Raw genomic sequence first — 16,837 nt, forward strand, 5'->3', positions numbered from 1 at the left:
CACAATATGATTTTGAGTCCACTGGCACTTTAACGAGAGATGCCAAACCCAGGCTTTTTTGCGGGGGGAATTGACTGGAATTTAAATTGCCTGCTCTAGGTTTCTACTGTATGGAGGGTGCGTGGCTTCCTACTCCATGCCCCCCAGGCAGTGTGGGTCCATTACCTAATCAGACAGCCCCTGGTGACTGCTCCCTCTGCCCCTCCGGCTCCTTCTGCAACAGCGGCGGTCTGACCCAGCCGTCTGGACCCTGCAGCCCAGGTTTCAATCTCCGATCTCATTATGTTGGGGTGAACAGTGGGAGAAGCTATCATTTTGTTTCGTGTGCTGCAGCCCCCTTGGAACTAAAAATAGACGGGGCTGTATTAGCTTTTTCTTCAATATCCTTGGCCCCCCATTACGCCGGTACGTAACGTATAAATAGCAACTTAACCTTTTTGTGTTTCCAACCTTCTTTTTCTAGGTCATTTCTGTACTCAGGGAGCCAGCGAAGCTTCCCCTGTCTCCCAGCCTTACGGAGATCTGTGTCCAAAGGGTCACTTCTGTCCTGAGGGAAGCGCCTCTCCCAAGCCCTGCCCCATGGGCAGCTACCTCCGCCAGACCGGGGCCTCCTCCGCCACCCACTGTCTCCCCTGTCCCCCGGGGGAGTACTGCCTCGTTGCTGGAGCTCCCCAGCCCACAGGTTGACCGGAGAAACCCAACGTTCACCAGCTATTTCAATCAAACATACACAGAGAGACACACCGTATTTCCTCTCGAAGCCCAAAGGACACACAGCAGGGATTTTGGTTCATATTTACAGTCGCACCATAAAACATTTATAGAATCATAACTTTTTATCCAAGCGAAACACGGCTAGCGTGAATGTACCGGGGATGTGATTCTTTGCCGGCTTCGTGTTCGGCTGAAGTCTAATGGGTGTGTAAAACTGGAAACAGCGATTAAGTATCTGCCCCGCCATGGACCTGCGCTTTTGGCTGCACACCCGATAAATAAATGAAATGTGCTGAACCCCTGTCCTCTATCTTGTGGTTGTAGGTGCGTGTTTGGCAGGGTTTTACTGTTCTGGGGGTGCAGACAGCCCAGCGCCCCGTGCCAACCCATCCTTGTTCAGCAGTCTGATCCGGGCGTTGGCAGATAATACCACAGCGCTGGAGTACTTATGGACCCGCAATCATTCCTGCTTCAACTGCCCTGATGTCTGTGGTAAACACAGAAAGCTTCCTCAGATAACGCACAATTCACAGAGCGACACCTGTGTTCAGGCAGTTCTTTCGATAAAGCAATGTATAATGAAAAAGCCTATCCTGCAGATTATTCTTTTTACTCTTTAACTTGCCGTACCCTTTAACTTTCCCGTTGAAAAAAAAATCGAAATAGTTATTTGTTAAGCACATTTAAATGAAGTCTGTAATGAGTTCGGTCAAGTGTCTTGACTAATTAGATAAAGTAAGTTTGCCTATTGATCGTGGAGTAATGTCAGGGGAAGAAGCTAATCCTCTGTTCCTTCCGAACCTGTTTGAGCATGCAGGTCCAGCTGGATGGGGAAATGAGAGCATGCAGTCAATGAGGGTTTCTGACCTCCTATTCAGCCAGCTGATGCTCTGTCTCAAGGCTTCGGCTCCCGCTTCAATTACACACAAGGGAGACATCTGCCCCAGGGGTCCGTAATTCCAGGAGAACCCATGTTTATACCTAATAAATACTGAATATGTTATTGATTGCCGTTAGAAACGTAGAAAGCATATCACCAGAAGCAGAATTTCAATTAGAATCTAACATTTATCCATGCAATATATATATTCAATGCTTAAATATGGGTTTAGGTCTAAAATGCTATTGATTATGACTCACGATTTATTTACTTACTGCACAACCTTGCCCACAACCGTCATCAATCTTTAGTTACCCATTTGACATCCATGCATTGGAATCTCATCCTTTGCATTATCCATGCTTTACTGAACATAATATTCAATAACTCTGCAAAATGTCCAGTATTATTCCATGAAATATCCCTTTAATGCGCTGCGTGCTTCTAGGTTTCTACTGTCCGTCAGGGTCTTCCCAGCCGCGGCCCTGTGACGCAGGCTCTTACTGTAACACCACGGGGCTGGCTGCCCCGGGGGGTCTCTGCGGGGCAGGCTACCACTGTACCAGGGGCTCCGCGGACCCCCACGCCCTCCCGTGCCCTGCCGGACACTACTGCCCCCGGGGAAGCCCCGAGCCCCTGCCCTGCCCCGTCGGAACCATCAAAGGTACTGAGAGAGGCTTCAGAGGGCATAACCCTCAGAGGGGGTCGAGGTAGGCTGTGGTTATGGCGAAGCACTCGCCGTGTGAACGAAGATGAGAGCAGCTGTGTCACGTACCGCCTTGCCAAAAGACCCATCGGGCAGGATGTAGGTCTCGGCTTGGTCTTTGCGTTTGTTTGTGATGCGCGGGAGATGAATAATTGAGCAGACCCAACACTGAACAGAAGCGCGAGGCATTTCTTTCATCTGATTGTTATTGGACTGCATTTGTTCCATTCTATTCCATCGGCTCGCAGAGGAAGTGGAGTTAAAGCTCCCTGTTCAGAGATGCATGGCAATATATTACTAAAAGGGGCTTTTGTTCTCCCTGCGGGGGGGATAAATAATTACAATTACGAACTGCTTCAGTGACATAATCAAGTAATGGAGTACGCTCCATTAAATGGAACATACAAGAGTGGCGGAGTGTGTGTGGGGGGGAAATTAATCAACCAACGTCTTCATTAAGTTAACTTGGTCTATCTTGTGTATCACATGTCCATTCAATCAACCAAGGAATCGACAACGAATCGGAGCCCTCCGGTGTTTGAGTCACCGAGCCAATTAGTAGTCGGAGACACAAACCAGCAGGCAGATTCCCATGGACGGCAATAATTGATTTTGGTGCAATGTACATGTTATGGGCTTACAGATTCCCAGGGTGGAGTTACCATGGAAGCTTGTAGGCCGTGTCCACCAGGACTCTACTGCGCCCAACCGGCCCTCACTCAGCCCACTGGTCAGTGTACTGAAGGCCACTACTGCCCTGAAGGACAGACCTGCGGTACACCCAAACAACACGTCTGTCAGCCTGGACACCATTGTGAGAAGGTCAGTCCAGTCTATTTGCCGACCATCCGCCAAAAACTGAGCCTGGTACCTGTTTATGGCTGTTGATGTTCTCCTTACAGTGACATTTGCAGGTTTATTTGTTTCGATTTTTGTTCATTTACCCTACCATCCTTTAAGTTAGAAGCGCTGTGATTGATGTATTTTTTCTTCTATGTATCAGGGCAGTGTCAGAGAGACAGCGTGTCAGCCAGGCAGCTATCAGCCCAGAGAAGGGCAGGGCAGCTGTGAGACATGCCCTGCTGGCTCCTACTGTCCAGACCAAGGTATCGGACGCATTGCCTAGACATGGATAAGAATAGCCATAGCTCCAGAACTTGATATCTGTAGATGTTGTTCTAGTTTAATTATTCATCCCAAAGGCCAAGATTCACTGTTCAATTTCTTTCACATTTTGAAGTGTTTTTTCTAAGTGCCATATTTCAATGTTAACCCTTTTTTATGTAATCCCATCAATGCATCAGGTACGACCCTTCCGGTCGGCTGTGACAGGGGATATTATTGTATCCGTGGATCGGAAAATCAGCGCTCTTGTCCCGCGGGGACCTACAGCAACCAATCTGGATTGGTGAATGAATCACACTGCCTGCGCTGTGACCCCGGCTATTTCTGTAAAGAAGCAGGTAGGAAAGCATCAACACTTTGCTGTTGTGGATAGATTATCCTCTCATAATCCACGTCTTGCAATTCCCAATGAGGTGCAGTCCATAATGCAAATAATACCATACAATTAAATGCTAAAATCTAAAATAATATAAAGATTAATATGCAGAATAATAATGAACTTGCATGGATAAAAACGAAATGGTAGCATGAAATAAAGGATTTTTTTTTTTTTATCAATTTATGTTGTATGACTACCCATATTATTTACTTCTGTTTGCTTGGATGTTGGACCCAAAGGCAGGACGTCCCCGAGTGGCCCCTGTGCGGCGGGCTACGTGTGCACCGGGGGGGCCACTCAAGCAACGCCAGCCGACCGCCTCACCGGGGGCCCTTGCCCGCCCGGCTCCTTCTGTCCCCTGGGCGCCACGGCCCCGGAGCCCTGCCCCAAGGGGACCTTCAGGTGCAGACCCTGAGCCAAGAGCCAACCCGTAGATTGAGATCGTAAATTATGTCCGTATACATTTTAGAACATGGTATGTGTCGTTGTATGGTAATACGTTGGTGGGTTCATTAATTAATTTGTACCATGCAAGATAAGAGGAGCTTCCCACGTCGATGCATCAAAGGATTTATTTTAGACTTAACTTTGCACGCCGTTCATCTCCTGCTCCGCTGCCTGGCAAGCCTGTCATGTTTTGAGCTGGGGGGGCTTTGTCTCTTCCATGACAGCGGGCGCGGGGGGCTGGTGAACGCTTCTCAGTGCCGTCTCTGTGATCCAGGCTCCTTCTGTTCTCAGACGGGGCTTTCAGCGGTCTCTGGGCCCTGCCTGCCAGGTACTCCTGGACGCCTGCCAGTCGCACTGCACTACAGATCATCGCATTGATTAGGTGTCTTCAGAGACACCGAAGCTGTTCCATGGACTATCGTTAACAAGTTAGGGAGTAAACCTGCCCACCCCCTGCCCTCTCCAGGTTTCTATTGTCTGGAGGGATCGCACAGTGCTACGCCAACCTTAGGAAGGGCGGGAGGTCTGTGCCCGATGGGTCACTATTGTCCCCTGGCCACCAGCGTGCCAGCAGCGTGCCCTCCTGGAACCTACCTGGACGCCACCGGAGGGAGGGAGATGCAGGAGTGCAAGCCGTGCCAGCGTGGTAAACACTAAATTAGCCATCAAGCGGAGCCGTGTCTTCCAAAAGCCCCCACCAACCCCCCCCCCCCCCCTCCAAGCATTCTGACCATTGTTGTCTTGTTGTTGTCTGTGTGCTTGTTTCCCCATCCGGCTCAGGCTGGTACCAGGATTCGTCTGGGCAGAAGGAATGCAAGCCCTGTCCCCCTGGGTTCCTCTGCCACAACCCGAGAGCCAACCTGACCAGGGCCAGCCCCAGAGGAGCCGCCAGCCCCCAGCCCTGCCCGGCGGGCTACACATGTTCTGGGGACCGCCCCGACGGCCAGTCCCGCCCCTGCCCCGCCGGAACATACAGCCCCAGCCAGGGTCTTACCGCCACCGGTGAGCGTCGGAAATTACACACAAAAAACGTCCTGGTTCTGTCGCAGGAACACCACTTCCTCATATTTGTGTTTTGCTTTCTATTGGATATTGATTTGTAGCTCTATTAATATTGAATATATTCTGTATTGTTTAATATATTTCACTGAACACACACACACACACACACACACACACACACACACACACACACACACACACACACACACACACGGTCAGACATCATCTCAGCTGGTCAACACGTGTGTGTGTGTGTGTGTGTGTGTGTGTGTGTGTGTGTGTGTGTCGATAGGAGAGTGCCTGGCGTGTCCAGCCGGCCTGTTCTGCGGGGCCGAGGGTCTGGTGGAGCCGTCCGGGCCTTGTTCCGACGGGTTCCTCTGCCTGCTGGGGGCCACGGTACCCAACCCCAGAGACCACAGGACGGGCTCTCCCTGTCCCCCGGGGATGTTCTGCCGGCAGGGCTCCATCGCAGGTAGCAGAAGACCCTCAGATCCATGGTCATCTTGGTTGAAAAAAAACAAAACACGTTGTGACGGGTTTGTCGGGTAATGGTGCGGACAGATAGCCATCCGGCCTCCTGTTCGACAGACAGAGTTTGTGCGTTTGAGAGGCGCAACTCCATTTCCCTCTTGAAAGCTTGGTCATGTAGCCAGACCGCCGTCATTAGGAGACAATACGAGTCAGTTTGGCGCATCTCGCCGATTGATTAATTGACTGCCGTGCCGTTTATTTTTCCGACGCGTAGTCGGGTGGGAAATGAAGACAGAAGGCCCACAGGGGGAATGTACTCGTTCGTTCTCCTGACTTTCCTCCTCGCGCTGCAGGGGAGTGCTGGGCCGGGTACCACTGTGATGGGGGCTCCATGAGGGCCGACCGGGCCCTCTGTCCTGCTGGGTCCTTCTGCCCCAGGGGAGCGGCCGCCCCCCTGCCCTGTCCTGCAGGTACCTTCAGCGTTGCACGAGGCAACGCCCACCAGGACAACTGCTCCACCTGTCCCGCTGGGCATCACTGCCAAGGTGAGCTGGCGAGGGTTCCTCAGTCCCGACACGGAAACGGATGATTGAATGAACGACTGGCTGAATCCACCTTTTCGTCGATTCTTCCATCCAATCGATCCGATCTTTTCATCTATCCAATCCATCGGTGAAACCATACAAGTCATCCAACCATCCATTATTCAATGCATTAATTCATTCGTCTATCAAATCCATCCATCCATCAATCCATCCATACATCAATACATGAATTTTATTCATCCATTGATCAATTGATCCTTATATTCATCCATCAATCCATCAATTCATCCTGATATTCATCCACCAATGCATGAACTCATCCATCCATCGGTCCAAACAACATCCATACATCGACCGACCATTCAGAGAAAGGGTGTATTTTTCCTTCCTTTCTTTATATGACCTCCATGTTGTGAACCAGGTGAGGGCACAGTGCAGCCTGTGCCCTGTCCACTGGGCCACTACTGCCCTGCAGGGCTGGTGCTGGGGTTGGAGTTCCCCTGTCCTCCAGGAACGGTGCAGAACCAGCCAGGAGCCTCCAGCCCGGGCGCCTGCCTGCCATGCCCTCCCGGTAAGCCCGCTGTACCTGTGTTCGTGATTTTTTTAATTAGGTTAAAGATTTAAATCCCTCTACCGGTGTAATTGTATTGCACAGCCCAGGAGGCAATCCTGCTTGTTTGGCAAGTGCAGCACTGGGGGGTTCGATCCTCTGTCAATCATTTTTAAGTGTAGACGTGTCCTTGCGAGGCCCACGTCGACCCTTAACTGTCGAGTTGCTGTGAACGTGTATGTGTACGTGCAAACGGTGGCTCTTATAGAATACATTGTGTATAGCAGTCGAGGAGGAGACACGAGTGCAATGCAAATGTACACATCCACGTGGTGTTTATTGTCCTCCAACCTTTTGTGTGCGCTTGACCTTTTTTTTTCCCCATCAGGAACGTTCTGCTTGCTGCCGGGCCTGTCCCAGCCCTCGGGACTCTGCGAGGCGGGATACGTGTGTCTTGCCGGATCCACCAGCCCCAATTTAACCAACGTGCAGCAGGTGCTGTTGACACATCCATTGTGTGACTGTTGTGACGTCCCTATGTATTACCGTGTCCAACGGATGATTCATGGCCCTGGTGCACAGCAGCGCAGGGAGAATGACAAATACGTCTTCTCTGCAGGGGAACTCCAGCAGCATCCATCTCTGTCCGCCTGGTCATTACTGTCTCGCCGGATCGGGCTCTCCGCTGCCCTGCCCAGCGGGCACCCTCTCCTCGTCCCCGGGGCAGAGAGGGGTCGAGGGATGTGCGCCCTGTCCGCCGGGACTGTTCTGCGACAGGCCCGCACTGGCAGAGCCGTCGGGAGCTCAGCCATGCCATGCCGGGTACACAGCACAATGAGCCTTTGTGAAGGCTTTCGGGTCACCACCTCCTCATTTCTCTTAATAAAGTGGATCTATTCCTTAAAAACACGTAGACTCTTTTACGCGTTACATATTTATCACAATGAATTTGGAATGTATCCCCGGTTAATAATCAATGATTTAATGAATCAATGATCTTCGCCTTTGCATCACAAAGGATTTGTGCACAAAGAAATCAATTCTACCTACCCTAATGCTTCACATGCTCCCCCCGCCACAGTTATGTATGCAAGGGCGGAAGCTCCAGCCCAAAGCCCACGGACGGTCACCGTGGATACCTGTGTCCGCCCGGCCACAGCTGTCCGGCTGGCAGTGCTACGGAGAGACCTTGTGAGGCCGGGAGTTACAGTCCTTCTGCCGGGAGGGACCGCTGCCTCCTGTGCCTCAATGGGACAGCCTGCCCCTCCGTGGCCACCGTGGAACCCTCAGTCTGCCCCCCAGGTCAGAGACCCCGTGCCAGGGACCTCAATCCAACAACAAGATCAAACCTTCACTAAAGCTACACACACTTTATTGCCCTTTACTGCAGCTTTTTAGTTCCATAAACAAAACATGGACCCGAAATGAGCTCAAATCTTGAGCTCATTTCGACACCCATCCACCAGTCAATCCATCCAGGGATTGTTTCTGAATGGACCTTAAAGCGACGTGATACAAAACAGAACGTTTTTGAAAGATGCTGAAATTGTTTTTTGGAGAGATACATAGACATTTAAACAGACAAACAGTGTGAGAATAATACGTTGTTTTTTTTGCGTGCAGCCATCTAACCCTATTCTAGTAGTAACCCAAAAAGCAATTATTAACCCGAGAAAATCATGACATGGGATCTCTAATCACAAAACTGCATAGCAACACCTCTCTGCTGCACTTATTGGACACCCTTTCCATTCTTCTGTCCGTCAGCACACCCAAACAGGGACAATGCCTTCTCTAATGGAGACCTAACAGGTTACCTCGGTACAAATGGAATGTCACTCTGGTATCCTCTGGCGCTCATTTAAACCCAAACCCCGAGAACGGCCATGTACTGTGTCTCACCGGAGACAGAGCACAGCCCTGTGGCTTAAAGGCAGTCCTTGGATTCTCTTAATAAAGTAAAGGTTTTGCTGTCGTTCCAGGTCATTTCTGTCCGGCCGGGACAGTCCTGCCCCTGGCCTGCCCGGCGGGGACCCTCAGAGGGCAGACAGGGGCCGGTTCTGCTGCCGTGTGTGTGGCGTGTCCCCCCGGAGCCTACTGCAGCTTCCCCGGGGCCTCGGCCCCCGACGGTAAGCAGATGGTCAGGGGTCTCCCTGGAGTCGTAGTGTTGACCTCGAGGCCGTGTTAAATATTTTTCCAAGAAACGAGCCTAGTGATTATAATAGTGGTAATAACGGTGACGACGCTGTGGTTCTGGTCTCTGTTTGTCAATGCTCCATTGTGTGGGGTGGTCCAGGCCCCTGTCAGCAGGGTTTCTTCTGCCACAGTGGCTCCGTGCATCCAGCGCCCCGGAGCACTGAGTCTTTCCCCGGGAACGGGCCCTGTCCGTCGGGCTACTACTGCCCCGCTGGGTGCCTCTCCCCGGTGCCCTGTCCTTTGGGCAGTATCCGCAACACGACGGGTATGCAGTCACAAACACAATATGAGGCTTATTGTTGGAAGCAGAATCATAGGCGTACAATGTAATCCCATCTAGGAGCTACTTAGTGTTGGAAGGGGGATGTGGGTGATTTATAAAGGAGCACCAAAACAACCAATTCCAGCATGAAATTGGTTGTTCTGGTATACCTTGTTTTAAGCAGTGTGTGTGTGTGTGTGTGTGTGTGTGTGTGTGTGTGTGTGTGTGTGTGTGTGTGTGTGTGTGTGTGTGTGTGTGTGTGTGTGTGTGTGTGTGTGCTTGTGTGTGTGCTTGTGTATGTGCTTGCATGTGTGTGTGGCGCTGGGGGGGTTTGGTGCCTGCGCGTCGGTGCATGAATTGTCATGTTGGTGGAGGTGCGTGTGTGTGTGTGTGTGTGTGTGTGTGTGTGTGTGTGTGTGTGTGTGTGTGTGTGTGTGTGTGTGTGTGTGTGTGTGTGCGCGTGCGTGCGTGCGTGCGTGCGCGAGCGCGCGCGTGCGTGCGTGCGTGTGTGTGTGTGTGTGCGTGTGTGTGTGTGTGTGTGTGCGTGTGTGTGTGTGTGTGTGGTTGCTTTGGTCATGCAGGAGGCGTGTCGATGGAGGGCTGCAGTGCATGTCCATCAGGCTCCTACTGCTCCGCCGAGGGCCTCCCGGGCCCCACGGGACCCTGCTCGGCTGGCTTCTACTGCCCCTTTGACTTCTCCTCCACAACGCCATACGCCTTCCTCTGTCCTAAGGCAACCCATAGCCTTTTACTGAGTCCCAGGGCCCTTTCCCTCCTTGGTTTTATGCTGGGTCAAACCATTTTGTGTGTGTGTGTGTGTGTGTGTGTGTGTGAGTTTGTGTGTGGTGTGTGTGGGTGTGTGTGTGGGACAGTGTTTTGCCAGGTGATTGAATGCCTGTTATTGTTAATTTCCCAGGTTGTCCTTGTCTCATACCCCTTTCCTTCAATTTTCATACGTTCTATTGTATCAATAAAGTACAGAGTCATTCATTTTGAGAAAGTAATAATTTCTATGAATATAATTGGGCCCCCTATTTATATTGTATAGCATCAACCATCAATCATAGATCATTTCAAATTGCAAATGTCCTGGTTAAATACAATATAAATCAGCCGATCTGCGCAATGGAGAGAACAGGGGAGGTCGACAACACGTTCCTATATTGGCCATGAAAGCCGTTTATATATTGACCTTGAAAGCGATATATGCATACAATCATCATACACTTAGTCCCTTTGAGGCTCATCCTGTCATCCTTTCCCCAGGGTCACTACTGTCCAGTGGGCTCGCCCCTAGCCCTGCCCTGTCCAACAGGAGGCTACCAGCCCAACGCAGGCTCAGAGAGCTGCATCCCCTGCCGGCCGGGCTACTACTGCGAGGAGGCTATAGTGGGGGACCCTTTGCCCTGCCCACCACACTCTTTCTGCCCTGCTGGTGCGTCTTTTATCAAGTTTATGTGTTTAGCTATTAGGCTAAACAGAATTTAGATATTAGGTTTAGCCTAATGAGCCCCAACAGTGTAATGATCCCCACAATGTTATGATCCATGCATGGTATTATCCACTATATCAAATCCAGAATTGCTACTACTACTAATAATTATAATTATAATTATATCAATATAAATATTCCCTTTTAGGCTTTGTTTTTGTTTTTTCTGTTTGTTTCAGTAGTTTGAACAACAGTCCTGGGCATCTCGCTGAGGCATGCATTGATCCATTACTCTGCGATTGCGTTTATTATGTCTGCAGGGACCATGGTGCCCCACCACTGCCCTGCTGGCACACACACACTGCTGGAGCAGGGGGGGCTGCAGAGCGAGAGGGAGTGCTTACCCTGCCCCCCCGGGAGCTTCTGCAGGTACCGCCAGGGGCAACGCATGACCATCAGCGCCACCGACGCAATTAATGCATTCCCCTGGTGTTGTGAGCAACACAAACACGCACGCACGCACGCACGCACACACACACACACACACACACACACACACACACACACACACACACACACACACACACACACACACACACACACACACACACACACACACACACACACACACTCACACTCACACTCACAGAAACACTCTCACACCCACGGCGTTAATAACTCAACATGCCCAGCGACTCACCTTTAGCTCAGGGCTTCGTCTCATCCATAATTACTGAGGTTTACCATGTCCAGAAGCCACGGTTCAGCGAGCAGCCAAATTAGCCGCTGAGCATCAATAAACGAATGATGAAGGTAATGAATATGGACAACAGCGGGGGACCTGCCATACGGCAGCGGGCTCCATGATGATGATGCCGCTGTTTCGCTGGTGGAGCTAATGATGCGCACCTTTCTCTGGCCTTGTAAACGTTAACATGTTTTGCCAAGTAGTGACCTGCATAATGCTATGTATTCAGACTGAATGAATGTGTGTGTGTGTGTGTGTGTGTGTGTGTGTGTGTGTCATTCTCAGGGCTGGGAGGATCCAGGGAGAGTGCGCCGCAGGCTATGTCTGTGCGTCTGGTGGCGCAGATTTCACTCCACAGGGCTCTGAATGGAGCTGGAACCACTGTGAGTGGGGAGTCCAGTGTGCTGGTCTGTGTCCACCAGGTATGATAACATATCCACCGAAATAAACAACACCCAGACACTCACCTCCTCATCCACTTCCTCCTCATCTCCTCATCCTCTCCTCCTCCTCATCCTCTCCCTCCACTTCCTGCTCCTTCTTCTCCTCCTCCTACTCATCCTCCTGCTCCTTCTTCTTCTCCTCCTCGTGCTCCTCTTCCTCCTGCTCCTCTGTCTCCTCAGCCTCCTCCTCATTCTCTTCCTCCTCCTCCTGCTCCTCCTCCTCCACCTACTCCTTCTCATACTCTTCTACTCATCCTCCTCCTGACAATGGTAAATACTAATTAGGGGTCCGACCAGCGTAGCTGCTTGGTCCCCCATTGTTTCTGTAACGTTTTTTTCCCCCGTCAAATTCTGTAAAAGTCATACTGCAGCCTATACCGTAAGTTGAAAACTCTTGAAGTTTTCAGGTATGGTTACCAATAACCCCCACTACCCATGAACTCAAATTTGTGGTACTGCACCCAATGGTGGCGCTATTGTAAAAAATCATGAATTAGGCTTATTTCTCCTCACCAGATTGACCTGGTCTCATATTCTTTCAGAATATTAATCTCTAGAATCAGATGCATTTATAAAAGCCTTCATATTAAAGCTAAACATGATAAAAAGATTCACAGGCTACAAAAATAATAAAAAATTCACAGAAATCGCCAAATAAAATCTTTAGACCAAGCCTCACAAAAATCATCGAACAGAATTTGTTTTATTTAGTTCCATTTGAGAAATATTGGCCAATAAAGTTGGAGCAGTTAGCCCATTTTCTTATATGACCATTTTGTTATTGTATACAAAAACATACGACTATTATTAGGTGGATACCAATACGCCCCACTACCAAAACCCAAATTGTGGTATTGCACCCAAAGGTGGCGCTATTTAAAAAAATTATGAACTAGCCTTATTTCTCCTTACTAGATTGACCTTGACTCAAAATACTTTCATCATAATAATCTCTAAAATCAGATCCATCTTTTTCACCCTGGTCTTCTGCTATAAAAATTTTTACTTTCCCACAATTTCATAGAAAAGCCAAACGTTCACAGTCTTAACCCATTTTGCCTATATTACCATTTTGTTATTGTATAACTACCATACGGCTATCATTAGCTGGATATCATTAAAAGTGCACATTTTCAGATCTGTGCTCTTTTAAGAAAGCCCTTAATTCTCTTGTGAAATGTGTGCTTGGAGTTTTCTTGATGTTGTGCGCTTATCAATCGACATTTTCACAATGTGAATGAGGCTTCATGCAGTTCAGGAATGTCAGTGGCTCAACGGGATAATGTCGTGTACTGGTGACTGATTAGAGCATTATGAACAAGCTGAACATGACATTCTGTCATTGCCACTCATTTAAGAAACACAACATTGAACAGCACCTGAAATTCATCAGGCAATCAACATTCCGGCTCATTAGTTTCCAAGAATCTGACTTCCAAGAGACAGTATGGCATTAAGGGGAACTTCTTCATTAACCATTTTTCCTTCATAATTAACTTTCATATTTATATTTCTTCCAGTAGTGTTCTTGACTTCAAATGTTTAATTTCCCCAGAATTTCAAAGATTTTTCAGGTATATGCTTTATAGAAATCCCTTAATTCACTTGAGAAATGTGTGCTTTGAGTTTTCTGGATGTTATGTGCTTATCAATAGACATTTTGACCATGTGAATGAGGCTGCAGTTCAGGTTTATGAGTGGAACATCTTTCCTTAAATATGACAATTATGTGTTAGAATTATATATCTTCCATTAGTTTGTTCTTGACTTAAATTTTGCTTGGACCCAGTTAATCACAGCTTGCGGTTATATTTATTCTTGTGATTATTAGTAGCACAAGCACAGTACGACTGCTGGTGATAAATATTTCATATTTGAATTTATCTTTTATTCATGCATGTTTCTGAAAAAATCAAAGACGTGAGCTTCATTTGTTAGACTTTGTTAGTTTGACTTCAGACGTCAAACTAACGAACCGTTCCAAATAGAATCTCCTCGCAGCTGCCGCCGTTGAGTCCCTCCTCCTAACAATGAAGGAGAGATGGAGTAGAGGAGCTGTTTATCTGAACGCAGGTCTTGGCAGAGCTCTCCCTCTGTGTGACTAGGGGGCACAGACAGAGAATGGTTTTGGTTTTACATTCCTGCTGCTGAGCTTGGGTGGATTTCCGTGAATGGACCTTCAAGGTCAGGCAGCAGGACTTGGCTTAATTCTTGGAGGGAGGATGGCTGGGTGGGGGGAATGGAGGCCAGGATGAAGCGACGCCAGGATGGATGTGGTGCGCTTGGCTCTCTGAAGCCTCATTAGGATTTTGGCAGCGCCTGCCCTGGATAGACTGAAGCGTGTATGCAGAGTCTTGCCAAGTATCGGCTTTGGAATAAGGGGGAAATAAAGAGAAGAATGCACTACTGTAGTCTAGCCCAGAGAAGGATATTGACTCTCCCCAAGTGACTTTCATCAATATGTTCACAAGAATAGAAAGGGATCTGCACCCCGTCATCCAGAGAGAGAGAGAGAGAGAGAGAGAGAGAGAGAGAGAGAGAGAGAGAGAGAGAGAGAGAGAGAGAGAGAGAGAGAGAGAGAGAGAGAGAGAGAGAGAGAGAGAGAGAGAGAGAGAGAGAGAGGGAGGGAGGGAGGGAGGGAGGGAGGGAGGGAGGGAGGGAGGGAGGGAGGGAGGGAGAGATTTAATTTCCAATTGACTCAAAGTGTGTGCATGTTTCCAGGCTTCTACTGCCCTGAGGGCACGGAGAGACCCCAGGTCTGTCCTCCTAACACCATGAGACAGGCCCCGGGTGGCGCCAGCCTGCAGGACTGTGTAGCGTGTCCGCCCCATCACTGGTGCATACCTGGTACATGGCTTGTTCAAATGTGTGTGTGTGAGTGTGTACGAGTGGGTTTTCATTGTTTAGCTGATTAAATCAGATGGCCAGAAATGAAACAAAATCCTGTAAATTAAGTGAGTTGTCCAAAGCAGCAAAAAATCATCCAAAACCAAATGGCTGATATTTGCCCAACCATGTTTTGAACATACCTCTTTAAATATACCAATCAAACTTTGCTTTTGTATTATTAAGGGACTGAAGTTACTTCTCTTTTGACGATGACGATGCCTCTGTGGTGTGTGGTCTTCCAGGAGACCCGGAGCTCCACCTCTGTCCTGCCGGTCACTACTGCAATGGTCTGCAGGGGGGCCCCGGCAGAGGGGGGCCCCAGGAGTGTCCGGCCTTCACGTACAGGGCCACTCCAGGGGCCGGGGCCAGGAGCCACTGCCACCCCTGTCCTCCTGGGTCTTACTGTAACACAACAGGTCTCACATTCACACAATACACAGAACGGCGTCACAACATTGCTTTTAGATTTGTGGAGATCTTTGGAGATCCACAAGATTCACACTTGTAATTACATTGTTAAAGGGCCACTGTTTTACCAACAGGTGCGAGTGTTACGTTACCTGACCCACCAGATGGTTTCTCACACTGAACCATCTGGGATGTCGTCCTTGGAAACTGTTTTGAAAAAGGCAGGCACTTTCAGAGACACTTTCCTAGATACATACCTTGAAGCCCGGCAAGATGGATTCTTGCGCGATGTTGATATTGCATATCCAGCTGCTTCACAGGGTTAAGTGTGATGTGCCGTCACGGGTCATTTCGAAATATGCCATCTAGTGACATAATGAGTGGGAGTATCCCCCCAGATCTATGATGGATAGAGAGGCCTACCGGTGGGTGCAGCCCGCTGGGAAGGCTGCCAGGCAGGTTTATCCATCACACATCTGGGTGGACAGTCCCACTTGTAATCTCACCAGAGGGTCGATTTTATAATGGCTTGGAATGGCTAATCACGCTCGCACTTGGTGTAATAGGGGCCCTTTGAAGGGGTATTGACTTTCATCGTAATCTCTTTAATGCAATTTTCTGTTTCGGAAAGTATAACACAGATTGACATTTGACCAGAAGCCACCCATGTTTTTTATGAAGCTTTGATGGCATTTTCATTTTAAAAGGGTAGTGTAGATGAGTTCATATGTTAATATCGCTCTGAATGCAGAGGCAAATACGTGCACAACAGTACAGTCCTTCTCGCCAGTGTAAATCAAACTGAGGGGAGGCTGAGGGCAAGTGTTTTTCGTCTTCTGACCGGAATACATCTTTCAAGATAAACCCATTTTCCACGGGAGTATAAATAGCATCAATCTGTCAACATGGAGATCATGAGCTCCATCAGATGGAACAATGGGCGTGTCCTTTTGGAGTGGTACTATTGGTCCAGGCGTCTGGACACTTTGTAAATGACGTGGCCGAATACCCTAGATTCGCATGACCATTTCATGCGTGTCCTGAATGTCCACAGAATTACCACAAGCCCATTCAATTGCTTGACACAAAAAAAAACATGATGAGAAAATATCAAATGGAAAATGTACATTTCTATGTATGTTATTTCCTTTGAAATAAACTTCACACGGTTTAACTCATGCTTTCTCATGCATTTATTTGACCTGATTAACACATGTGTGTGGTACTTGATAGAACTTTTTAATTGTCACTCTGTGAAGTTCTACATCCACCCATTGCAGGCCTGACAGACTACACCAGCCACCCCTGCCCCCCTGGGTACTGGTGCAGTGGGGAGGGTCCGCCCATCGTCTGCCCTGCAGGAACCAAGAGGAGCCACCCTGGGGCAGCGGCACCCAGCCAGTGTGAGCCCTGTGATGGGGGAACCTTCTGTCCTGATCCCCAGACCACTGGCAGGCCCAATGTGTGGGGGATCCCCTGCAGACCCGCCTATCACTGTCCTCCAGGGAGGTTCACTAACACTATCACCACAATTACCCCTATCAACTGTGTTACACAATTACCACCATCACCACTGTCACCAAAATGACCACGACCACCACAACCACCATTGTCAGCACTATTTCCTGTATCGCCATTAT

The 16,837-nt window shown here is 49.0% G+C and overlaps 1 protein-coding gene and 2 long non-coding RNA genes across 3 annotated transcripts; all 3 read left to right on the forward strand.

Annotated features, from left to right (window-relative positions):
• The first annotated feature begins 964 nt into the window (after positions 1-964).
• LOC132474323 (uncharacterized) lies at positions 965-2,252 on the forward strand. Its single transcript, XR_009529641.1, has 3 exons — positions 965-1,206; positions 1,532-1,663; positions 2,043-2,252. It is a non-coding gene; the product is annotated as an uncharacterized LOC132474323 (long non-coding RNA).
• Positions 2,253-2,736: 484 nt separating this feature from the next.
• Positions 2,737-3,763, forward strand: LOC132474321 (uncharacterized). The gene is made up of 3 exons (XR_009529640.1): positions 2,737-3,122; positions 3,304-3,406; positions 3,605-3,763. It is a non-coding gene; the product is annotated as an uncharacterized LOC132474321 (long non-coding RNA).
• A 6,100-nt stretch (positions 3,764-9,863) lies between these two features.
• LOC132474320 (signal peptide, CUB and EGF-like domain-containing protein 3) lies at positions 9,864-15,505 on the forward strand. The gene is made up of 5 exons (XM_060074939.1): positions 9,864-10,712; positions 11,030-11,138; positions 11,743-11,879; positions 14,622-14,747; positions 15,032-15,505. The coding sequence occupies exons 1-5, from the start codon at positions 10,484-10,486 to the stop codon at positions 15,295-15,297; spliced, it is 867 nt and encodes a 288-aa protein (XP_059930922.1). The 5' UTR covers positions 9,864-10,483; the 3' UTR covers positions 15,298-15,505.
• The last annotated feature ends 1,332 nt before the right edge of the window (positions 15,506-16,837 follow it).

This window comes from Gadus macrocephalus, chromosome 16, assembly GCF_031168955.1.
Source record: "Gadus macrocephalus chromosome 16, ASM3116895v1".
Lineage (NCBI taxonomy): Eukaryota > Metazoa > Chordata > Actinopteri > Gadiformes > Gadidae > Gadus > Gadus macrocephalus.

Bases quoted from the DNA above. Each gene is read 5' to 3' on its own strand.
- LOC132474320 (XM_060074939.1), top strand. From the start codon at position 10,484: ATGCATACAATCATCATACACTTAGTCCCTTTGAGGCTCATCCTGTCA. The intron at 11,139-11,742 runs GTACCGCCAGGG...TGTCATTCTCAG, and splicing joins CCCCCCGGGAGCTTCTGCAG to GGCTGGGAGGATCCAGGGAG. The intron at 14,748-15,031 runs GTACATGGCTTG...GTGGTCTTCCAG, and splicing joins CCATCACTGGTGCATACCTG to GAGACCCGGAGCTCCACCTC.